The 26,239-nt window shown below is 39.8% G+C and overlaps 1 protein-coding gene across 1 annotated transcript in view; it reads left to right on the top strand.

Moving 5' to 3' along the window:
- The first annotated feature begins 1,485 nt into the window (after positions 1-1,485).
- Positions 1,486-26,239, top strand: part of OFCC1 (orofacial cleft 1 candidate 1) — a 119,519-nt gene continuing 94,765 nt past the window's right edge. Inside the window, 2 exon segments of the mRNA XM_032861420.1 lie at positions 1,486-1,576; positions 1,579-1,657. Coding sequence (XP_032717311.1) covers positions 1,486-1,576; positions 1,579-1,657 — 170 coding nt within the window.

Genomic DNA, 26,239 nt, shown 5'->3' with positions numbered 1-26,239 from the left:
CCGCTTACACTCATCAGTATTTATCAGATGAGTTGTACCCCCATAGCAGGGGCACTGAGAAGGGCAAAGAGCATATAGTCAGGGAATGAATGGCCTGGGTTCGATTTCTGATTCTCTACCCACTCCCTGTGGTGACAGAGCAGGACTTCAGCCTCTCCTAATTTTTGTTCCCTTACCTGAGCACATGGGGATGCCACGCAGTGCCTTCCTCAAAGTGTTGTGTTTCAGGACAATAACAAAATTACTGGCAGCCTCCTCACCATGTGCTGTGTCTTGCTTAACTTAAAAAAAAAAAATGCAATGAAGATTCTAGAAGACAATAAGACAGACAACATAGCTAAATGGTTTGGAAGTGTTTGTTTCAGAATTGCTATGAAATCCAGTATTACTCACTCTGTCTTCAATTCTCTGGCAAAGGTGTGATTCTTTCCATCCTGGGCAGGGGAAGAGACCTAAGTGGGCCCCCTGGGGGGTGATGGTGGGCCCCTGAGTATTTGCCTGCAGCCCACAGACCAGCTCTGTGGTCAAGTCCAGGTTTTAGAAAATTTGCACTTAGCAGGAATGAAGCCCCAACTGCAAACCTTTGGCGACATCGAACTATAACTCTTACCTCATTTGAGGCAGGATCGGAGCTGACAACAAAACACAGCTTGTTTTCCTGATGCCGAAAAGTGCAAGGCAGGCGTTTATTTTTCCTTTTAGCTTAATTTCTTACTTGACACATTAAAAAGCAGGGAGGTAAAATTTCATAATTTCTAGACAAGGAGGCTTTAAGCAAGAGAGACCGCAGGTATTAACACTTTCGCCAGCTTTGATGTAAGTGACCTTAGGTCATGGGACAGGCGTATTTCGCTTCACTTTATTTAAGCGTTCTCCTTGTACTAGCCCTGCATGTTCTGCGTGAGGATATGAGAGCATTTCTCTAAAATGTGGTTATTGTTAAGTGAGATTACATATTCCCAGCATTCCGGGTGGTTCCTGGTCCTTGGTCAACTCCCTGTATGTAAATAAAGACCCCTAGCCTCACTACCTCTTCGCACCACATCAGAGTGTTGTTTAAATACCCATGGTGGTGGGTTCTCAAGTTGTCTATGTGCTGTTCGTCCAAGTTGTCCTTGTGGAAGACAGGACACTTGATGATTATTTTTATCATAGTATGACTTCATTTTCAATTTGCTACTTCCCAAATGGCTGACGCCACGAGTCTCACCATGTAAATCTTCTGAGCATCATACTTGCTTCAGACCACCTTCTCTGGGCTGTCGTGGAGAGAGAGGTTTCAAATCCATTTGGTTTTAGACAAGGAGCAAAGATTAGTTTAAGAATAACATGTAATACTCTCCCCTGTTTCTAAGACTCTGTTACCATTTAATTCCTTCCCCCACCCTCCTCCCAACTCCACCCCCCCTCCAAAAAACCACTGTCTGGTTAAAGGCTTCCTGTTTAATCATTTCATGTTTACTTCCACATGAGCTTATATTAATTATGCAGATCACCAGTCTCGTCTCTGTGAAGGATGAACAGATATTTGGTTTGGTAAAGGATCCCCAAGATAGCCTCATTCCTGGGCCTCCTCCATACCCAGGCAAATGCCGGTGTGTAATGAGCCTTTCTCGGAACACCAGACTTTCCCCCTTAGAATCATTAAAGCCTGCAGGTCTTAACTACAAAGCTGGTTGATGTCCCACGATTTAGCAGAGCATTTTGAGTTTATACAACAAGTTATGCTTGAAATGAAAGAATGGGATCGACTCCCAGCTTCATGGTGGAGCTGTGTGTGCGTGTGTGCGTACACGTGAGCACAGGCCTGGTCAGTCCAGCTCCTGAAAGCCTGGTCACCCTCCGTGTGGATTAGGACCACACTTAGCTGTCTCAGAGAGGGTTGTTCTCCCCCTTCATACTTGCTGAGACCCACCCGTGCATCCTCTGCCTGTTCTGGGGAGAACCCATCTCACTGGGAACCTGCAGGCACCATGCGGAGGCCAAACCAAGAGATGGACTCAAGGCCTGACTGTTTTTCCCCTGAATGACTAGGCTGTGTGAAGACCAGCTTATGCAGGAAAAACAAAAACAGACTAAAACAACAACAACAACAACAACAACAACAACAACAACAACAAAAACGGATTCCAGCCCCACCCTTGCAACTAGAAAAAAAAAAAAAAGCTTTCATCAGACCAATGACACACTTGCAAAGAGCGCTCTTTTGAAAAGCAAATCATCAGTTAAATGAAGAGGCGTACATTTGCGAAGTTTTCTGGATCGGATTAAACAGGGATTAAATAGAATTTCTATATGCCAAAGCAAGCAGAAGGACTGTCCTAAGTTACCAGATCTTGTAGTCTTGGTGAGTGTATCATAGTAACTGAAAAATAGAAATTGATTCTTTTGGAAAAGGAGAAAGAAAATACAGTAATTCTATCTTTTTTTCTTGAAAAGAAAGAGAGTTAGGGACTCTATCATCTGTCTAATTGCTTGAAAACAGCATGCATGCAATATCATATGTTTTAAGAAGGTGTATATCTGCTGAACATCCTTGAAGAATTAGTACATTCAGAAAGGACTTAGGGCCAAAACTGAATTCATACTTTGGGCCCAGGGAATGGGGATAGAGAAACATGCTGGTTGAAAGCCGTTCAAGAAGAGTAGTGAATCAGGCACAGAGTCTGAAGGCTATCAGTTTCATGAAGATGGGGTGGACAGTCAACAATGGAATATTCATTCTTCGGTCCATAAACTTTTCATGTTCCGGGTATGGTGGGAGTCTTGGTCTAGAAAAGACATCTACCTTCACTCACATGGTTTACATCCTTGAAGGGGAGGAAAAACAAAGGATACGAAGCCAAGCAGTGTAAGGACAGATGAAGTCAGTGGGGCATTGGGAAGGAGTAAGCATGAAGAGAGAGCAGAAGACAATTCAGAAAAGGATTCATAGAAAATACTAAGTGGGGGGGCCTGGGTGGCTTAGTGGGTTAAGCCTCTGCCTTCGGCTCAGGTCAAGATCTCAGGGTCCTGGAATTGAGTCCCACATTAGGCTCTCTGCCCAGCACAGAGCCTGCTTCCCCCTCTCTCTCTGCCCACCTCTCTGCCTACTTGTCATCTCTCTCTGTCTGTTAAATAAATAAATATAATCTTAAAAAAAAAGGAAAAAAAAAAAGAAAATACTAAGGGAAAGGTAACGGGATGAAGCCTTCAGAAAACCAGCCAAGGGCTTTGTGTATAAGAACTCTACTGATCATGATACATTAAACTTAAACAAGGAAGGCGGAAGGGAATCTGAGTGTTTCTGACTCATGTCCCAGTAATAGTCACTGGAATCTGCTGTAGAAGGAGATTCAGGTTATCAGCCAACAATAATGGAAGATAATCTGGGAAATTTGATGGTCTGGGAAATTTGATCTTGAATATTTAAATTCCACAGATTGAGATTGGTCAAAAGAAAAATATGAGAAACCCCCTGGATATTACTCAAAACAATGACTTTCAGCCCCAGGTGTAATTAAGATCACTTGGGGAGCTTTTATGAGACTATTTTCATAAATGGACCATCTAGAGATTCAGGGGAGGAGCACAGTCCTATTGTAAAGGTTCTTGAAGTGACTCTAATATGTCTTTCAGGTAGAATCACTGAAATAGAGTAGTTGGTCTCAAGTACAAAAAGGGGAACAAGGAAGATCCCCAAATAGCGTAGGTCAGGGTTTTTCAAATGCAAACATGCATCTATATCACTTAGATATTAAAACACAGGTTGCTGTCACTACCTCCAGAATGTCTGATTTATTAGATCTGGGGTATAAGGCCTAAGAATTCGAATTTCTCACTTGTTTCCAGGTGGTATTGATGCTGCTGGTCCAAGCACTGCATTTTAAGTCCCACCAGACGAGGTAAACTGTGGAGGAGAAAGGTGAATTTACAAGTGGGGGTAGTCCAGGAATAATGGGCTCACGGTTAGGCCTTATGTTGAAGTGATGTGACAGCTTGGAGAATGTAAGTGTGGTCTGTGCTATGATCTAGAACCTTGCTACTCAAGCTGGGGTCCTCAGACCAGAAACACAGGATCACCCAAATGCTTGTTAGAAAAGTAAAACCTTGGGCCTCGCTCTAGGGCCCAAATCATTATTGTAACAAGAGCTCCACACACTTTGCATGCATTCTAATGTTGGAGAACCACACTAATTGTTCTTAGCCTTGGTTTCATATTGTAATTTTCCATGGAGTCTCACAGCGTAGTAACAAAATCAGACTCCCAAGGCATGGAACCCATTATTAGTATTAGTATTTTCAAAGCTCCCTGGATGAATCCAGTATGCCGATATCTTTGATAACCACCGATCTAGAATTTAACTTGAAACAGTGTAGTCAAGCCTGTTGCTTGTCTTGCCTTGGGTTGCCAGGGCTCAGGAAATAGAAAGGCATTCAAGCTTCATATAGTGGACCTTAGTCTATCCATAGAGGACATTAGCGTATCCAGCTGGGAGGTGAAAGGGACAGCAGAATCAGGGAAGACGAGGCAGGGAATGATAAACCAAATCAGTCTCATTTGCTTCACTGGATCCTGCGTGTTGCCAGGGTGAAGATGCCAGACCACTCTGTGGGCATCAGACTGCATTTTCCTGGGCCTCTCCCATGATGCCATCTCCTTATTTCCCCAGGGCTAAACTGACCCCTTCCTTGTACCCTCATGTCCCAGATGTTTCCCATACCTACATCTACCAGAGCACCTGCTAACATGTTAAGCCTTGTCTCATTTCTTTTTGCTTTTTTCTTCACTCAGGAGATCATACCCATTTTAAGGGCAGGAAAAAAAAATCTTGTTTGTGGCTTTAGCACCTGGAACCTACCAGATAAGCCAAGTATTTGTTCAGTGGTTGTATATTTAGCATAGAAGAGAGGAGGGAATTATGGCTTTGGGGAAAACATACTGTGACTTTAAAAAAGATGGTGAAAAATCTATACATAAAAATATGTATACATATAATTTCGTACAGAGATATAACAGACATGGCAAAATATTAACAGTCGTTGAATCTAGGCAAATGGAATAAGGCAGTTTATTATACTATTCCTTAACTTATTCCCTAGATTTAAATATTTAAAATGTAAAAATTATGAAGAAATACATTTGAAATGGTCTTTGTTTTTTTTTAAACTGACAGTTGCTGCTTTAAATAAGTGTTGAAGTAATAAAACTCACATTGCTATTATTTTTATAAATTTTGTAAAATATCATTTCCTTCCCTTAGATATAATTTGATTTCTGAAGACACAGGATTGCTTCATACCCACCAAGATTATTTCCAACTTAAAAAATAACAGCACCTTACTGATTAAAAGCACTTTTATTATGACAGGAATGTTGGCTTGTGGAATTATTCAGCGGGGAATAATTTGGTGGAATTGCTGTCAGGGATCATAGTGGTCAATGGCTGATGAGGTCCAGGCAGGGATCCTAGGCAGCAGGAGCTCGGGAGACGCAGGAGGGGATCACAGGCGGGTAGGAGCAGCTCTGGACCAAAGAGAATCTTCAGCAGCAAAAGAACTTATGTCCCAGGTAGGGATCAGAGCCAGAGTCCTGCAGATGAGACCAAGGGGGAATGGTTGGCACTAGGAGTGGGGGAAGCTAGGTGAGCGGCATAGCTGGTAGATGCAGGTGAGGCTGCCAGGGGCCAACAGGTCTTGCCTCTCATGTTGGGCCCTTTCCATGGATCCTGGGGTCCCTGAGGATGCCAGGGAGAGAGGAGCCATTCTGCTCCCTCCTTTCCCCCAGTGCCCCTGGCTCGGACAGGTCCCCACGGGGCTCCCTCTATTTCAGGCAGGCCCATCAGCGTCTCCATGAGACCCCCTGAGAAGATGCTGATTCAGATTGCTAATTTATGCTTATTTACTGATCTAAATCTGAATTTCCACATTAATTTCACTTTTAAAAAGCCATACATAATTCTGAAAATTCATTTTGTTTTTCTTAATTTTTCATGTGATTATTTATAATGCTTAAGTGTAAAATGGCAATTTAGATGATAATTGATGGTATTAATTTATCTTTCTGTCATATGAAGCCGATTCATCACCAGACTGATCACAGTTTATAAAGAATTTCTCCTTTTAAACCTACAAAATGGCTGCCAAAATCAAAGCGCTTTTGTTTACATTTTTGTTCTTTGTGAACAGTTGGAATATTTGCAGGTAGACTATTGGTATGTATCTCTGGAATCCCAGTAGGGAACTTCCTTCCTCTGTATATTAAAGTAGAAGAATTTTGTTGTTGCTCTTTGATTTTTATGCAATTGGAAAAGTGATCGCCCCTCGTCCTAAAGATCCTAAAAATGACCTCCCCTCATTTAGTTTACTGAGACAGGCTGTTTTCAAGAATCCATAGCTTAAAATACAGTGCCATATATGCTGTTAAGCCCCACCCTGACAGAACTGATGAAAACCCTTGAATTGTGAAATTGGAATCCACTGAGTCAGTGACATCCTTTGGGAGAAGAAGAGACGGCTGAAGAGCAGAGAACTCTGTAAGAAATATGTGGCCAATGTCTAATTTTCCTAAAAAATAGAGGTTGGGGCCCCTGGGTGGCTCAGTCAGTTAGGCATCCAACTCTTGATTTTGGCTCAGATCCTCAGGGTCATCAGACCGAGCCCAGTGTTGGGTGCTGGGCTCAGTGCAGAGTCTGCCTGACATTATCTTTCTTCCACTCCCTCTGCAACCCTCCTCCCCATAAGTGAATGAATGAATGAATCTTTAAAAAAGTACACAGAAGTTGGGATATTACCTCGTATTTCTTGGTGTTTTTCAAACTGATTCATAACCAATGAAACCCTGTTATCTCTCAGAAAGCACCAAAAGGAACTTCTTTCAGGAAGTGACTCTTTTAATGGTTTTGTTCTCCTTACTATCTAAAAATCTAAAAAGCTTTTCCTTATTTTCTTATTTTCTTTTATACGTTTTTCTTTATTTCTTATTTTCTCTCTCACAGACGATAGCCAGCCATCTTCTTTTTCATATCAACTTCTGTTAATAAAGTAAAATAAAACAGCAGCTTTGACCAGCCCCCCGCTAAAAGAAAAGGAAACTATCTGGCACAGTAGAAGGAAATAAATGCTTTGTGGGACAAAGAAGCAGTACAAATGAAATTACTAAAGTAAATATGTGTGTACTGAAGAACAGCTTGCAATTTTTAAATAGCTTTGTCAAATGGGTCTCATTGAGGTAGTGATATTTGTGCAACTGCCTTGAGGCAAAGGTGGGACGTGCCTGGTGTGTTCCAGGAAGTTGAGTGAAGCCAGTATGACATGAGAGCAGGAGAGATAGATGAGTTGTGATTTTTTTTTTTTTAAGATTTTATTTATTTGACAGAAATCACAAGTAGGTAGAGAGGCAGGCAGAGAGAGAGAGGAGGCTCCCTGCTCCCTGCTGAGCAGGAAGCCCAATGTGGGGCTCCATCCCAAGATCCTGGGATCAAGACCGGAGCCAAAGGCAGAGGCTTTAACCCACTGAGCCACCCAGGTGCCCCCATGAGTTGTGTTTTATCCAGAATGAAATGTGGTGCCATTGGATAGCTTAAAAGGACAACCATGGCAGCTTGATTGAGAAAAGCCTGGGGAAGGGTGAGGAGAGAAGCAGGGAGACCATTTACTTTTATTACTGCAGGGGGAGATGGTAGTGGGTTGGACCAGATTCTTGACAGCAAAGGTGGTGAGATGTTGTGGGTTGTAGATGTATTTTGAGAATAGAGCCAGCAGGATTTCCTGATGCATGGAATGGGAGCAAGAGAGGAATTAAGAAAAATTCTAGGGTAATTAAAATGCTCTTTTGGCTTTTCTTCTTGTGAGCCTGATTTACCCCAGCAAATTCTTCCTATTCCTGTAGAAAATATTTCCACATCTTTCATCCTTCCTAAGGATATTTTCTGAAAACGTTCTTCATCTTCTTCTACTTCTTCCTTTTTTTTTTTTCTCATATTCTATCAAAATGTTTGCAAGAAGTATGGGCAAACAATTCTGATAAAGGCCTTACACAAGGGTCATCAAGGGAAACTGCTTTTCCATTTATGAAAATTTGGAAAGAGATCAGCACCATGTTCTCTGAGAGGTAACCGAAGACACAAAAAGGGGCAGACTTGGTTGAAAAGTTGAGTTTTCATGGAAATGGCTCTGTGTCATCGAACATCATCAGAAACCATCCCAGGGAACATTGTAATCACCTTGGTAAATACCTGAGTCAGCACTTTCTTTTTAAGGAACTCCAGGCCAACCCTTCCATTCCTATCTACGCTGTGACTAATTGTATCAAAATCATGACTCTCCTGAATTGTTCCCCATCCAACAGACATCATTTATAAATGTATTCATTTCCATCAGTAAGAGATTATGAGAGATTTCCAATGTTCTACACCCTGACATTAGCAACTCTAGTATCAAAGTTTGAATATTTGTCATCAAGAGTATACTCATCTTGCCAAATGCTTGTTTTGGAAACATGAATGTGAATGATGAGTTAAGGGATGATCTTAATAAAATGTGACCTTTGAGTTTGTTTGTGTACATTCCTTCCACAGCCAAGTCACACAGAAATGCAAGAAATGCACACACGTACACCCCTCCAATATCTTCTAGCTAGCGCTGTCCTTGAAGGTCAATTTTCCTTTCCTACTCTTTCACATTTGTAACCTTCTTGGACATTAAAGAAAATAAAAAAACCTACCTCATTCAACATTCCCAAAAAATCTAAGTACCTGGTTCAAATTGCCAAGCAGTGCACATATCAGGAAAACAGTATTTGTTTTCCAAGACCTTAAGCAGAAATTGCCAAATTCTACAGAAATGATCCCTTCAGGTGCCAGTGGTGGCCATAGTGACCTTCCCTCCTTCCCTCCTTTCTTTCTCTCTCTTTCTTTCTTTTTATTTTTTAAGATTTTATTTATTTGAAAGAGGGAGAGACGGAACAGGGGGAAGGGCAGAGGGAGAGAGAAACAGGTTCTTCACTGAGCCTGGAACCCCAAGAGGGGCTCAATCCCAGGATCCTGAGATCATTACCTGAGCTGAAGGCAGACACTTAACCAACTAAGCCACCCAGGAGCCCCAGGATAGTGGTTTTAAATGTCACTGTAGTGTCCACAGCCCTCAGCAGTTAGGCAAAGTTGTGAGTGCAGGTGAGAAAGGCATCAAAGAATTTGGAACAGAAATTAACAGAAGAAAGAGGCTACACATTGGATGTAATTTTCAATGCTGATGAACACGTTTCTCCTATAAACGCATGTTTAGAAGAACCTGCATCTCAAATACAAGGAAACACGTCCTGGGATTTCAGATTGCTGAAGACCACTAAATTAGAGTGTTCATGCCAATACTGAGTGGAGAATAAGGAACCACATCTCCCCATATTTGCTGCTACAACTTTCTGTCTAATCGCAAATCACCTTTCTTTCACCACTTTGCAGTAACTCACAAGCTGCAATTCTTCCCAGCCCATTTCCATGGCAAAATTCAAGGCTTTTTCCACAGTAAAGTGCCACATTATTGTACTATTGACACATTTTAAAATCATTGAACATGTATGAAACTCTGCCTATGTTTCTATTATGTTCCTATCTTTATTTTTCTATGAGTCACTGATGAAATTTTTGTGTTCTATCCCTAATCCCACTTTCCCCATAAGTCATGTTTTGTTTTATTTTCCTCACAATTTAGCTTAGTGTGATGATTTTTAGGAACACATGTATGGTGTTATTGCAGAACAGACAGGATGGGGCAATTGTGTATTTTTTTTCTCTTTTTTTCTTGAAACACAATGACTGCATTAGCTGTTAAGAACTGGTGTCTCCCATTATTTGGTATGTCTGGTAGAGTAGACTGTAACTTCTGGGTCAGTTACAGAATTATAAAATAATATGGGTTTTTTTATAATAATTTAAGTATTTCATATAGTGAGGGAGTGGAGTCTCAGAGAGGTAAAATGCATTTACCAGGGTCACACAGCAAGACAATGCAAGATCTAGAATCAGAGTGTGTGTCTCTTAATTCCTGGTGCAATGGTCTTCCTCATTCAGAATTGTTTAAAACTGGTTCTCACAGGCTTATCCTTGCACCAGCAGCATCAACCTCACTTTCAAACTTGTCAGTAATGTAAATTCCATGGGCTGACCCATGGACCTCTGGGAGAGTCAGATGCCTACTAACATTTGAGAACCAGTGGCTTAGAATAAACTGCCTGTTTCTGTGATCCAGGAGACACAAACTAATAGTAAGTGGGTCTAAAATACTAAGCACAGGTTGAGATTACATTACTCTTGTGATTTTCATTGATTCAAAAAAGTACTTGAGACACATACGCAATTTTAAGATCTTGGTTTTATCCATTAATATAGGTTTATACAGCACAAAACGTAAAGGCAGATTCTAGATAATAATCTCCCTTTAGGTGGTATTCAGAGGATAGAAAAAGGAATACTTTTCCCTTGCCATGGTTGTTAACAGCAAGTCACCAGAAAACTACATATATACATGAAAAATCTATATATGTGAAAATCTATTTGTGTGTTTATCATTATAATCCTGGGAATGACAAAATAGCAATGAAAGAAACAGTTTAATCAAACTAATATTTTATAGTTTGAGAACTAGAAAGAGCTTGAGTTCAAATAGCTATGAATTGCCTTTCCTGTTTTCCCAGGCGAGCATTGCAATACAAAGTTATGGGAGCTGAGAAGGTGGGGGACATTTCCTTAACTTCTTTGCAATCCATAGAATTCTCAGGGGCTAATTTTAGTTTACATATATGATGTTTGGGACCAGTTCAGAACTTTTACTGGGGGACTTAGAAATATGCATATTAGTCAAAATTCACTCAGGAATCAATGGAGAGGTTATAGATTTCCATTAATCATACAGAAGGAAGAAAACACATTGTGCCGTCCTCACAAGCTTTTTGTTTGTTTTTCTCACATACCTCATTTGGGACAATGATGGGCTTGGATGCCAACTGAAGAGCAGAAGTGACAGGAGAGCCACTCAGCTAAGAGTTTAGTCTAGGCAGTTGGCTCTCAGCTTACTGGGTGGTCTTGGACATGTCACCCGACTTCTCAGAGCTTCGATTTCCTTATCTGTAGGGTTAATATAGCTCCCCTCATGTATTGTGGTAAGAATGAAATAATAGAATATATACAAAATTTCAGCCCCTCATCAATCACCACAATGTGAATACATACCCTTCTAATGAGTCTTCCTCCCTCCTCCCCTCTTTTCCTTCCTACCTTCCTTCGTTCCTTCGTTCCTTTGTTCCTTCCTTCTTTCCTTCTTTCCTTTTCTGCCTTGGTCTGATTTTAGGCTTTGGTCAATATCTCAGTAGTCTGTGACTAACTGTGCCAATTTTATCTCAATAAATCTTTCTATTTTCTATTCCTATCATTTGTGTACCAGTCATTTCTCCATCTGTAATTTCCTTAGGGACAAGGATCCTTGTACTTCAGTGCACTTAAATCGGTGTCTTTCATATAGTAGGTGCTCAATAAATATGTGTTGACTGGTTGAGAGAATAAACACATAAATGTGGATCTTGGAAATACATAGGGCAAATTCCAGCAATTAACTTGCTGATGGAGAACATTTCAGTTTAAAGGAACAGTTCAGGGCTTGGGTGCTCTGAAAAAAAAAAAAAAGTAATAATGTTTGTTTCTTTTGGTAACAAAAATATCCTTTCATGACATTACTTTCCCTTTACTCGTGAATCAACAGAGGTTTTGTTCCTAGACACCTGACAAAGAAATGTAAACCCACACCGATATGTGTATTGATGCGTATAGCCAGTATCAAGTTGAATATGAAGTTAAATGAAATATAGAAATGTGACCATATATACAAATAGGTCCCTGTTGTTTCTTGTGAGCCCATATGTGACAGTAATACAGAAACGCATGCCAGGAGCAGTTAAAATATGCTTTGGATCACTAGCAGTGATGTTTCTGAAACTATGCACATAACATGACTTATATCCCAGTGTTCTCAATCAGATTCTAGGGATCAATTAATCACACTATCAATAACAAGGAAATGGGTGGGCTTTCTAAAGTCCTGGGTTTGCTGAAGGCAATTATTCCCTCCCTTTCCCCATTGGTGCTACCTCATAGATGCGTTTGGAACTGTTCTTCTAGCTGGTGCTAGTAATATGGTGAGTTGAATTCTTGCTTGGATAAAGCAGGTATGTACTTCTATTCAGTGACCCTAAGACTACGCTTGAGTCACAATCCAGGCCATCAGTATCAGGCTCTATAGGTTCCGTTAGAAAAAGTTCATTTTATAGAACTACCCTATGACCCAGCAATTGCACTGCTGGGTATTTACCCTAAAGATACAAACGTAGTGATCCGAAGGGGCACGTGCACCCGAATGTTTATAGCAGCAATGTCTACAATAGCCAAACTATGGAAAGAACCTAGATGTCCATCAACAGACGAATGGATAAAGAAGATGTGGTATATATACACAATGGAATACTATGCAGCCATCAAAAGAAACGAAATCTTGCCGTTTGCGATGACGTGGATGGAACTAGAGGGTATCATGCTTAGCGAAATAAGTCAATCGGAGAAAGACAACTATCATATGATCTCCCTGATATGAGGGAGAGGAGATGCAACATGGGGGGTTAAGGGGATAGGAGAAGAGTAAATGAAGCAAGATGGGATTGGGAGGGAGATAAACCATAAGTGACTCTTAATCTCACAAAACAAACTGAGGGTTGGGAGAGGAGGGTTGGGGTTATGGACATTGGGGAGGGTATGTGCTATGGTGAGTGCTGTGAAGTGTGTAAACCTGGCTATTCACAGACCTGTACCCCTGGGGAAAAAAATATATTATATGTTTATAAAAAATTAAAAAAAATAAAAAAAAATTTAAAAAAGTTCATTTTAATGATGAAAATGGCAAGCTGAGTGGTTGAAGGAGCAGCTGGGCGGCCCTGAACAGGCTCTAGAAGGAACCTTCTCTGCTCTGGGTATGAACATATTTGAATGCTCCATTTAGATTAACTGGTGAATGTGATGACTCTTTATTAAAATCTTTCTATGAGTTTTTAGTCCAAGATTGATATATATATGTATACACACACACACACACATACATATATATATGTATTCTTATTTCTCTTGAATTCTTATTAAAAGGTTAGTAAAAGCCAAAAACATGTAGGATGAGAGGGACGGTGTCTGCTCATAAAAAATAGCAACAGAATTTTGGGAAAATAAAAAATTGTTACACTAATATTTGTTGCTAGAGCAGGAAAAGTAGAGTGACAGCCTAAAGGACACAGCTGGAGGACAGCACAACCCCAGGGAGCTGGCCAATAGAACATAGCGGAAGTGCAAATACGAGGCTTATTTGAAAGTTGAGAACCAACATAGGTTCCACACCCACTGCCGCCCCCCCCCACCCCAACCTTGTGGACTATACTCATGACAGCATTATTCTTACACATAAAGGGGAATCTCTGTCTTCCGGCACAGATTGTTTTAAAGTAACTAACTGCCAGATCCTCCTCTTCTCTGTTACTGTTTTTCTAAAGCCCATCTGTCTTAGAACACACTGCTTGCCCTTTCCCTCGTGTTCACAACTGCCTCTCAAAAGTCAGGTGTATAGCTCTCCCACCCCCATCGTCCCCCCACCCCCACTCCCATCACTCCCCACCCCCATCACTCCCCACCCCCCCCACCCCAGCCACTTGTCCTCGTGCTAAGTATCCTCAGTAAGACCAGCAGTAGCAACAATTCTGAGGGGCCACTGGTAGGTTATGAAAAAGAACATGACGATTCTGTGAACTACAACAAAACCCTTTACGTTTTCATTCATTTATTCACATGAATGATGTTTTTCTGTGTGTCTGTCTGGAAAAAGGAGCAAGACGATTGATGCTGACATGTGTTTCTATAATGTTTCTTCATAGACAAGTGAGATGATTTAACCAAAAAGGCCCCACCCATGCGCTCCTGCATGGCCCGGCACAGGGGCACTACTTCAAGAGCTATGCTTACAAAGGCTTTGGGTTGAATTCCACCTCCTGAATTTGTGCAGTGCACAACATGCCAACTGAAGAGAGTGGCCTTGTAGTGTTCCTTTCAATTAGAAACATTTTTCTATACAATTCTACATTTTGTGTTTGATTATTACTTTCCAATATTTGCTCTATATGATATACTTTTGCTCAGTGTAAGCTAATTATAACTCAGCTGAGAAGGGAAAAATTAATAGAGCATTACAGGCATACAGAGTGTAGCAAAAGTATAATTTCAATTTGTATATAGATTTTTGTTGCAGCAGATGAATATAGGGTGTTCAAGAAGACATATATTATTCAACCACAAATATATGACCCATTAGAATAAAACAATAAGATTCTATAAGGGAAACAAAATAAAAACAGGAGTCCCAGTCAAAAAAAGTAATGTTACAAATGATCAACAATAAAGAAGAGCTAGCTCGTGTATTTTGAAAACAGAAAATAGAGGGTATCAAATATTATTGTATTTCCCTTCCTTTGGGTGTGTTTAGGAGAGTAAGAGCGATGCACCAAGGTTAATTAAAATGAAAGTGTTTACAATGTACCAGAAATTACATTTGTAGCAACTGTTTACAAAGGAACATTTTGCATGTCAACTCAAAGTCATTTAAAAGATACATTGTTTTTCAAAGTTCTTTTTGGGGGATATGCAAACAAAAAAAATAATTAAAAACCTTAGAATGACAAACAGCCAGGTATTTGCCAATAGGCAAAAACAGAAGATTCTTCTTTAAAAGTTTTGAAGCAACTGTCTGAGACCATTTAGGTAAGTGTTATGGATTCCTGTGATCTCCTCTCACAGGGAAGAGGACAGTTTAGCAGCTGCTTTCTCATCTTCCTATCCTAAAATGATGCCTTTCTACCCTAAAAAGTAGACTCTCTCACGTACATAAGACTTTGGTAGCCTTTCAACACTCTTGTACTTAAATATGAACGGTCAACAGAGGATCATCAAGCATTTGAGGAAAAACAGCAACATAAAGTAGAAAGACCATGATAAGCAAACTGAAAAACTGACCCTGGGGAAATGGAAGTAATTAAGATAGTGGAGAAATTACAACAAAATAAATCAAAACTCAAAGTCTCCTTGCAGGAATTAAAGAAGGCATCACATCCCTAAAACAATAATATGGATCCAAAAAAGGAAACATCAGAAAACGGAAAAGAACTCTCAGAAATGAAGTCTAGTTGAAAAACAACTTAAAAAAAAAAAAGCCAATAAAGGAGTTGGAAAACAAAGTTAAGTTAATATTCCCGGAAGGAAGGAAAAAATGTCAGAGAGTTAGAAGATATGGGGAAGAGAGTTAATGAAGCAGAGGTTCAACCTAGGAAACCAAACATTTCATGAACTGAATTTCCAGAGAGAGAGAGAGAAAAGGAAGAAAATTGATGGACAAGTGGGAGTCATAACAGATGAATGGGCCATTTAACATTGATGTTCACACAAGGTTCATTGAATGAACTCTGAGTTCACTCTCATTGGAAAAGCACAAGGACCCATGACACTGAAATAAGAAGAAATACAATGCAACAAACTATGTATGTGGTCTTGCCCTAAGCTTTATTAATATAGTCATAATTATAAAGCTGTTATTAGGTGTTGGTTGTTAGAATCAATTTAGAGACAAAGCATAAAAATTTTGTAATTATTATGGTTTTTACAGAATATATATTTTCAATTTTTTTTTTTTTAATTAAGCCCCCTGAGATCAAACCTCAGCTAAAATCAAGAGTCAGGTGCTTAACAGACTTAGCCACACAGGTGCCCCTCAATCCTGAAAATTAAAAATAGTGGTACAATTGATAGAGTTTTGGAGATAGAAGATTGGAAGGAAGATGTGGGAAGAGTGTAGATCCTAAAATGTTCATCTTAGAAAGATAGGAAGTGAGATTCTTTCTGTAGATTCCAAAATAACAAATCAAATAATACATAGATATGTAATATTATTTAATGTAACCATTAGAATGTATGAGAAGAGTGATATCCAATTAAAATTCCAATTGGAGGGCGCCTGAGTGGCTCAGTGGGTTAAGCTGCTGCCTTCGGCTCAGGTCATGATCTCAGGGTCCTGGGATCGAGTCCCGCATCGGGCTCTCTGCTCAGCAAGGAGCCTGCTTCCCTCTCTCTCTCTCTCTCTCTCTGCCTGCCTCTCCATCTACTTGTGATCTCTCTGTCAAATAAATAAATAAAATCTTTAAAAAAAAAAAATTCCAATTGGAAAAGAAGGGGAAAAGGAGAATAGGATACCTGAGATTACTCATACATAATGTGTGGTTTACTAGGATTGTCATAACAAAGTACCATACACTGGGTACAACAGAAATTTATTCCTTTGAAGGCTAAAAGTCCAAGGTGCAAGTGTTGTTAGGGTTGGTACTTTCTAAGGCCTGGGATGGGGTGGGGGATGGGGAGAGGCGAATCTCTTCCTTCTTCTCTCCTAGATTTTGGTAGCTTAGGTGTTCTTTGGCTTGTGGATGGTGTTCTCTCTGTATCTTTACATCATCTTGTCCCATTGGTATCTCTCTTTATGTCCAAATTTCCCTTTTATATGAGTTTCCTAGTCATATTAGATCAGGACTTATCCTAATGACCTCATCTTAACTTGACCATCTATAAAGATCCTATTTCGAAATAAGCCCACATTAATAAGTACTGGGAGTTAGAATATTAACATTTTTGAAAAGATTTTTTTTATTTATCTGAGAGAGAGCATGTGTGAGAGAGAGCATGCAGGGTGGGTGGGAACAAGTAGAGGGTGAGAGGGACTTAAGCAGACACTGCACTGAGCACGAAGCCCAATGTGGGACTCAGTCTCAAAACTCTGAGATCATGGCCTGAGCCAAATCCAAGAGTTAGTTGCTTAATTGACTGTGCTGCCCAGGTGCCCTTAGAATGTTAACATTTTTTGAGGAGACACAATTCATCCCATAACATGACAAGATTAAGAAAACAACATAAGAGGGGTGCCTGGGTGGCTCAGTGGGTTAAGACCTCTGCCTTTGGCTCAGGTCATGATCCCAGGGTCCTGGGATGGAGCCCCACATTGGGCTCTCTGCTCTGGGGAGAGCCTGTTTCCTCCTCTCTCTCTCTTTGCCTGCCTCTCTGCCTACTTGTGATCTCTGTCTGTCAAATAAATAAAAAAAAAAACCAAAAAAACAAAAAAAAACTTTAAAAAGAAAACAACATAAGAAACATGAAATTAATTTCAATGTTATTACTCTTTATTATTCGTATAATATATAAATATCTATCAATTATAAAATATTTATCATTGTATTGTTTTTTTTAAAGCTATGGCATTAACCATCATAGCAAACAAAATGGAAATAATTAAAATCTTTACCTCTATGAGTTTTGAATTGGGGTAGGTCAAAGTTGTGTGACAGACTTGCATTAGCCCTCTTATAATATTTTATTTCTAACCACGCACATTTATTTCTTGATAAAAATTAAGAAAAAAATTTAAAGGGTCTACTCTTCCCCAAGCAGTTTATATACATTAGGTTTTTCTTTTTCAAGTTAAGATAAAATTGATGTATAATAAAATTCACCCTTTCTAGTATAAAGCTTTGTGAGTTTTGACAGGTGCATACATTTGTGTAACTATAACTACAATCAAGACATGGAACAATTCTATTACCATCCCCTCCATATCCTGCCTCCCCTCCATATCCTCTTGTATTTTTCCTCCACTCTTAACATCTGGCAAGCAGTGACAAATTTTGTCTCTATAGTTGTGTCATTTCCAGAATGTCATATGAATGGAACGATACATTATGTTGTCTTTGAGTCTGCATTCTTTCTTTATTTCTAGGCTTATTGAGATATCATTGATATATAACATTGTATAAGTCTATACAAGCTGTGGATTTGATAGACTTATATATTGCAACATGATTATTACTCTCTCTGTTAGCTAACTCCATTATGTCACATAATTACTATTTCTTTTTTTGTAGTGAGAACATTTAAGATTTAGACTCTCAGAAACTTCTGAGTATATAATATATTATTTTTTGTGCTTTTCATTTATTTTCTTTAAATTTATTTAAATTCAAGTTAGTTAAGATATATCAAGTATATAATACACTAATGTTAATTATAATCACAATCTTGTGCATTAGAGCCTCAAAAGGTATTCATCTTCTAACTGGAAATTTTTATCTTCTGATCAACACCTCACCACTTCCCTAACTCCCCAGTTTCTGGGAGCACCGTACTGAGTCTGTATGCTTACACTTAGCAAACACATTTGAGATCTATTGCTTTTATTGTGGAGTGGTATTTCATTGCATGGATGTACCAGTTTGTTTATCTGCTCACTGACATTAGGTTGTTTCCAGTTTTTGGATATCAAAATAAGACCACTATAATCACTTGTGTATGGACTTTTGTGTGCATATAAGTTTATATTTCACTTGGGAAAATGCCTGGGAATGTCACTGACTAATGACATTGACCTTTTCATGTGTTTTTATTGGCCATTCATATTGGTAAAATCTGTTCTTTATCTTCTGTCCACTTTGTAATTGGGCTGCTTATTATCTTATTATTGACTTACAAGTGTTCTTTATATATTCTGGATATGAGTCATTTATTAGATACATGATTTGAAAATGTTTTCTCCCAGTCTGTGGCTTGTCATTTTCCTCCTTAATGGTGTTTTGGTAGGCAGATTTTAAAGATGTTCCCTGTCCCCATGCCTCCCCCCAAATTCCTGCCCCCTGGATATTCAATCAAACGCTAATATAAGTACTGCTGTGAAGGGTTTTTGTAATAGCTAAAGTCTGTTAATGTTAGTTGACCTTAAGATACAGAGATTATTGGAGTAGGCAAATCTAATTACACGCCCCCTTTCAATGAACTTTCTCTGGCTGGTGATAGAAGAGGAAGTTAGGGAGATTCAAAATATGAGAAATATTCAATGGACCTTTACTGGCCATTGAAGGGAGGGCTACATGACATGGCTACCACTTGAAGCTCAGAATGGCTCTCACCTGATAGCCAGCAAGAATTTAGGACTTTAGTCCTATAGGTACAAATAACTGAATTCTTTTGGATTTTTTTTAAAGATAGATTTATTTATTTATTTGACAGAGAGAGATCACAAGTAGGCAGAGAGGCAGGCAGAGAGAGAGGGGGAAGCAGTCTCCCCGCTGAGCAGAAAGGCTGATGCGGGGCTGGATCCCACGACCCTGGGATCATGACCTGAGCCAAAGGCAGAGGCTTTAACCCACTGAGCCACCCAGGCACCCCCAAATAACTGACACCAAATCTACCCCCAAATTCTGACGGTAGTGTGAGTGAGCTTGGAAAAAGATCCCAAACCTGATGACAATATAGCCAGCTGACATCTTGATTTCAGTTTAAGCAGAGAACCCATCCACGCCATGCCAAAGTTTTGAAGTATAGTAATGCATGGGTATTGTTTTAAAATGCTAAGTTTGTGATGACGTGGTATGCAACAGTGGGACACTAATACAGGTGTCTTTTTTTTTTAAATTTTATTTTTTATAAACATATATTTTTTTTCCCCAGGGGTACAGGTCTGTGAATCGCCAGGTTTACACACTTCACTGCACTCACCATAGCACATACCCTCCCCAATGTCCATAATAACCCCACCCCCCCAACCCCCCTCCCCCCAGCAACCCTCAGTTTGTTTTGTGAGATTAAGAGTCACTTATGGTTTATCTCCCTCCCAATCCCATCTTGCTTCATTTACTCTTCTCCTATCCCCTTAACCCCCATGTTGCATCTCCTCTCCCTCATATCAGGGAGATCATATGATAGTTGTCTTTCTCCGATTGACTTATTTCGCTAAGCATGATACCCTCTAGTTCCATCCACATCATCGCAAACGGCAAGATTTCATTTCTTTTGATGGCTGCATAGTATTCCATTGTGTATATATACCACATCTTCATTATCCATTCGTCTGTTGATGGACATCTAGGTTCTTTCCATAGTTTGGCTATTGTAGACATTGCTGCTATAAACATTCGGGTGCACGTGCCCCTTCGGATCACTACGTTTGTATCTTTAGGGTAAATACCCAGCAGTGCAATTGCTGGGTCATAGGGTAGTTCTATTTTCAACATTTTGAGGAACCTCCATGCTGTTTTCCAGAGTGGTTGCACCAGCTTGCATTCCCATCAACAGTGTAGGAGGGTTCCCCTTTCTCCGCATCCTCGCCAGCATCTGTCATTTCCTGACTTGTTAATTTTAGCCATTCTGACTGGTGTGAGGTGGTATCTCATTGTGGTTTTGATTTGTATTTCCCTGATGCCGAGTGATGTGGAGCACTTTTTCATGTGTCTGTTGGCCATCTGGATGTCTTCTTTGCAGAAATGTTTGTTCATGTCTTCTGCCCATTTCTTGATTGGATTATTTGTTCTTTGGGTGTTGAGTTTGCTAAGTTCTTTATAGATTCTGGACACTAGCCCTTTATCTGATATGTCGTTTGCAAATATCTTCTCCCATTCTGTCAGTTGTCTTTTGGTTTTGTTAACTGTTTCCTTTGCTGTGCAAAAGCTTTTGATCTTGATAAAATCCCAATAGTTCATTTTTGCCCTTGCTTCCCTTGCCTTTGGCGATGTTCCTAGGAAGATGTTGCTGCGGCTGAGGTCGAAGAGGTTGCTGCCTGTGTTCTCCTCAAGGATGTTGATGGATTCCTTTCTCACATTGAAGTCCTTCATCCATTTTGAGTCTATTTTCGTGTGTGGTGTAAGGAAAGGATCCAATTTCATTTTTCTGCGTGTGGCTCTCCAATTTTCCCAACACCATTTATTGAAGAGGCTGTCTTTTTTCCATTGGACATTCTTTCCTGCTTTGTCGAAGATTAGTTGACCATAGAGTTGAGGGTCTATTTCTGGGCTCTCTATTCTGTTCCATTGATCTATGTGTCTGTTTTTGTGCCAGTACCATGCTGTCCTGATGATGACAGCTTTGTAGTAGAGCTTGAAGTCTGGAATTGTGATGCCACCAACTTTGGCTTTCTTTTTCAATATTCCTTTGGCTATTCGTGGTCTTTTCTGGTTCCATATAAATTTTAAGATTATTTGTTCCATTTCTTTGAAAAAAATGGATGATACTTTGATAGGAATTGCATTAAATGTGTAGATTGCTTTAGGTAGCATAGACATTTTCACAATATTTATTCTTCCAATCCAGGAGCATGGAACATTTTTCCATTTCTTTGTGTCTTCCTCAATTTCTTTCATGAGTACTTTATAGTTTTCTGTGTGTAGATTCTTAGTCTCTTTGGTTAGGTTTATTCCTAGGTATCTTATAGTTTTGGGTGCAATTGTAAATGGGATGGACTCTTTAATTTCTCTTTCTTCTGTCTTGTTGTTGGTGTAGAGAAATGCGACTGATTTCTGTGCATTGATTTTATATCCTGACACTTTACTGAATTCCTGTACAAGTTCTAGCAGTTTTGGAGTGGAGTCTTTTGGGTATTCCACATACAGTATCATATCATCTGCGAAGAGTGATAGTTTGACTTCTTCTTTGCCGATTTGGATGCCTTTAATTTCTTTTTGTTGTCTGATTGCTGAGGCTAGGACTTCTAGTACTATGTTGAATAGCAGTGGTGATAACGGACATCCCTGCCGTGTTCCTGACCTTAGCGGAAAAGCTTTCAGTTTTTCTCCATTGAGAATGATATTTGCGATGGGTTTTTCATAGATGGCTTTGATAATATTGAGGTATGTGCCCTCTATCCCTACACTTTGAAGAGTTTTGATCAGGAAGGGATGCTGTACTTTGTCAAATGCTTTTTCAGCATCTATGGAGAGTATCATATGGTTCTTGTTCTTTCTTTTATTAAAGTGTTGTATCACATTGATTGATTTGCGGATGTTGAACCAACCTTGCAGCCCTGGAATAAATCCCACTTGGTCGTGGTGAATAATCCTTTTAATGTACTGTTGAATCCTATTGGCTAGTATTTTGGTGAGAATTTTTGCATCTGTGTTCATCAAGGAAATTGGTCTGTAGTTCTCTTTTTTGATGGGATCCTTGTCTGGTTTTGGGATCAAGGTGATGCTGGCCTCATAGAATGAGTTTGGAAGTTTTCCTTCCATTTCTATTTTTTGGAACAGTTTCAGGAGAATAGGAATTAGTTCTTCCTTAAATGTTTGGTAGAATTCCCCCAGGAAGCCGTCTGGCCCTGGGCTTTTGTTTGGAGATTTTTGATGACTGTTTCAATCTCCTTACTGGTTATGGGTCTGTTCAGGCTTTCTATTTCTTCCTGGTTCAGTTGTGGTAGTTTATATGTCTCTAGGAATGCATCCATTTCTTCCAGATTGTCAAATTTGTTGGCATAGAGTTGCTCATAATATGTTCTTATGATTCTCTGTATTTCGTTGGTGTTAGTTGTTATCTCTCCTCTTTCATTCATGATTTTATTTATTTGGGTCCTTTCTCTTTTCTTTTTGATAAGTCTGGCCAGGGGTTTATCAGTCTTATTAATTCTTTCAAAGAACCAGCTCCTAGTTTCGTTGATTTGTTCTATTGTTTTTTGTTTTCTATTTCATTGATTTCTGCTCTGATCTTTATGATTTCTCTTCTCCTGCTGGGTTTAGGGTTTCTTTCTTGTCCTTTCTCCAGCTCCTTTAGGTGTAGGGTTAGGTTGTGTACCTGAGACCTTTCTTGTTTCTTGAGAAAGGCTTGTACCACTATATATTTTCCTCTCAGGACTGCCTTTGTTGTGTCCCACAGATTTTGAACCATTGTATTTTCATTATCCTTTGTTTCCATGAATTTTTTCAATTCTTCTTTAATTTCCTGGTTGACCCATTCATTCTTTAGAAGGATGCTGTTTAGTCTCCATGTATTTGGGTTCTTTCCAAATTTCCTCTTGTGATTGAGTTCTAGCTTCAGAGCATTGTGGTCTGAAAATATGCAGGGAATGATCCCAATCTTCTGATACCGGTTGAGACCTGATTTAGGACCGAGGATGTGATCTATTCTGGAGAATGTTGCATGTGCACTAGAGAAGAATGTGTATTCTGTTGCTTTGGGATGAAATGTTCTGAATATATCTGTGATATCCATCTGGTCCAGTGTGTCATTTAAGGCCTTTATTTCCTTGTTGATCTTTTGCTTGGATGATCAGTCCATTTCAGTGAGGGGAGTGTTAAAGTCCCCTACTATTATTGTATTATTGTTGATGTGTTTCTTTGATTTTGTTATTAATTGGTTTATAAAGTTGGCTGCTCCCATGTTAGGGGCATAGATACTTAAAATTGTTAGATCTTCTTGTTGGACAGATCCTTTGAGTATGATATAGTGTCCTTCCTCATCTCTTATTATAGTCTTTGGCTTAAAATCTAATTGATCTGATATAAGGATTGCCACTCCTGCTTTCTTCTGATGTCCATTAGCATGGTAAATTCTTTTCCACCCCCTCACTTTAAATCTGAAGGTGTCTTCGGGTTTAAAATGAGTTTCTTGTAGGCAACATATAGATGAGTTTTGTTTTTTTATCCATTCTGATACCCTGTGTCTTTTGATTGGGGCATTTAGCCCATTAACATTCAGGGTAACTATTGAGAGATATGAATTTAGTGCCATTGTATTGCCTGTAAGGTGACTGTTACGGTATATTGTTTCTGTTCCTTTCTGATCTACTAGTTTTAGGGTCTCTCTTTGCTTAGAGGACCCCTTTCAATATTTCCTGTAGAGCTGGTTTGGTTTTTGCAAATTCTTTCAGTTTTTGTTTGTCCTGGAAGCTTTTAATCTCTCTTTCTATTTTCAATGATAGCCTAGCTGGATATAGTATTCTTGGCTGCATGTTTTTCTCATTTAGTACTCTGAATATATCATGCCAGCTCTTTCTGGCCTGCCAGGTCTCTGTGGATAAGTCTGCTGCCAATCCAATTTTTTTACCATTGTATGTTACAGACTTCTTTTCCCGGGCTGCTTTCAGGATTTTTTCTTTGTCACTAAGACTTGTAAATATGACTATTAGGTGACGGGGTGTGGACCTATTCTTATTGATTTTGAGGGGGGTTCTCTGAACCTCCTGGATTTTGATGCTTGTTCCCTTTGCCATATTGGGGAAATTCTCACCAATAATTCTCTCCAATATACCTTCTGCTCCCCTCTCTCTTTCTTCTTCTTCTGGAATCCCAATTATTCTAATGTTGTTTCGTCTTATGGTGTCACTTATCTCTCGAATTCTGCCCTTGTGGTCCAGTAGCTATTTGTCCCTCTTTTGCTCAGCTTCTTTATTCTCTGTCATTTGGTCTTCTATATCGCTAATTCTTTCTTCTGCCTCATTTATCCTAGCAGTGAGAGCCTCCATTTTTGATTGCACCTCATTAATAGCTTTTTTGATTTCAACTTGATTAGATTTTAGTTCTTTTATTTCTCCAGAAAGGGCTTTTATATCTCCCGAGAGGGTTTCTCTAATATCTTCCATGCCTTTTTTGAGCCCGGCTAGAACCTTGAGAATCGTCATTCTGAACTCTAGATCTGACATATTACCAATGTCTGTATTGATTAGGTCCCTAGCCTTCGGTACTGCCTCTTGTTCTTTTTTTTGTGGTGAATTTTTCCGCCTTGTCATTTTGTCCAGATAAGGGTATATGAAGGAACAAGTAAAATACTAAAAGGGTGGCAACAACCCCAGGAAAATATGCTTTAGCCAAATCAGAAGAGATCCCAAATCATGAGGGGGGGGAAGGGGATATAAAGAGGTTCAGAAAGAAAAAAAAAAAAAGAAAAAAAAAGAAAAAAGAAACAAATAAAAAAAGAAAACCAATAATGAAAAAATATAAAACGGAAAAAAATATGTATATATTAGATAAACTAGTTAAAAAACGTTAAAAAAGAAAAGGGTAAAAGTTAAAAAAATTTAGGAGAAGAAGAGAAAAAAAATTGAAAAAGAAAAAAAATTAAATTAACTGGAAGGCTAAAGAATCATGGGGAGAAAGCCACGAGTTCCATGCTTTGCTTTCTCCTCCTCTGGAATTCCGCTGCTCTCCTTGGTATTGAAACTGCACTCCTTGGTAGGTGAACTTGGTCCCGGCTGAGTTTCTTGTTGATCTTCTGGGGGAGGGGCCTGTTGTAGTGATTCTCAAGTGTCTTTGCCCCAGGGGGAGTTGCACCGCCCTTACCAGGGTCCGGGCTGAGTAATCTGCTCGGGTTTGCTTTCGGGAGCTTTTGTTCCCTGAGCACTTTCCGTAGAGTTCCGGAGGACGGGAATGAAGATGGCGGCCTCCCAGTCTCTGGCCTGGAAGAGCCGAGAGCCCGGGGCCCCACTCCTCAGTGCACCCTCAGAGAACAGCGCCCAATTGCTCCCGTCTGCCTGGCCTCCAGCCGCGCTCCGAGCTGACCGAGACTGCGAACAGTTCAAAGTAAATCCGAGCTTAGAGCTCACTCCTTGGCTCTGTCTCTGTAGCCGGCTTCCCCGTTCTAATACCTGCAAGCTCTGTGACACTCAGACACCCCCGATCCTTCTGTGACCCTGCGGGACCTGAGGCCACCTCACCCCGCGTGCGCTTCACCCCGGTTAAGCCTCTGGAGTGATGTCCCTCAGCGGAACAGACTTTTAAAAGTCCTGATTTTCTGATCCGTTGCTCCACCGCTTGCCGGGAGCCGGCTCCTTCCCCCGCCGTCTATCTTCCCGTCGCTTTGGATTCACTTCTCCGCCAGTCCTACCTTTCAGAAAGTGGTTGATTTTCTGTTTTTAGAATTGCTGTTCTTCTTCTCTTCGATCTCCCATTGGATTTGTAGGTGTTTGCAATCTTTAGATAAGCTATCTAGCTGATCTCCCACTACCTGAAGTAGTCTCAGCCTGCTACTTCTCCGCCATCTTGACTCCTCATACAGGTGTCTTTTAAACAGCAGATGTTTTTAATTGTGAAGGCCAATTCTTCCATTTCTTTTTTTAATGGATTTTTCTTTTGGTGTCCTATCTAATTGTAAACAAGATAACCAGAGTTGCAAAAATGTTTTGTTTTTCTTTCCTAGGATATTTTATATTTGTTGCTCTTGTATTTAGGTCTACGATCCATTTTGAGTTCATTTTTATGAATGGTGTTATGTAGAGATCCATAATAGTTTCCTACAGCTGCCATAACAAAATGCCACAAGCCTGTGGGCTGCATACATCAAACATTGATTCTCTCACCGTTCTGCATTTAGTTTCTCATAGTTTTTCCAGAAGTCTGCAGTTA

The sequence above is a fragment of the Lontra canadensis genome, unplaced genomic scaffold (genome assembly GCF_010015895.1).
Source record: "Lontra canadensis isolate GAN:19392208 unplaced genomic scaffold, GSC_riverotter_1.0 scaffold21, whole genome shotgun sequence".
NCBI classification, from domain to species: Eukaryota; Metazoa; Chordata; class Mammalia; order Carnivora; family Mustelidae; genus Lontra; species Lontra canadensis.
Note: the sequence above shows the minus strand (reverse complement) of the source record. Positions and strands in the feature narration are given on the sequence as shown.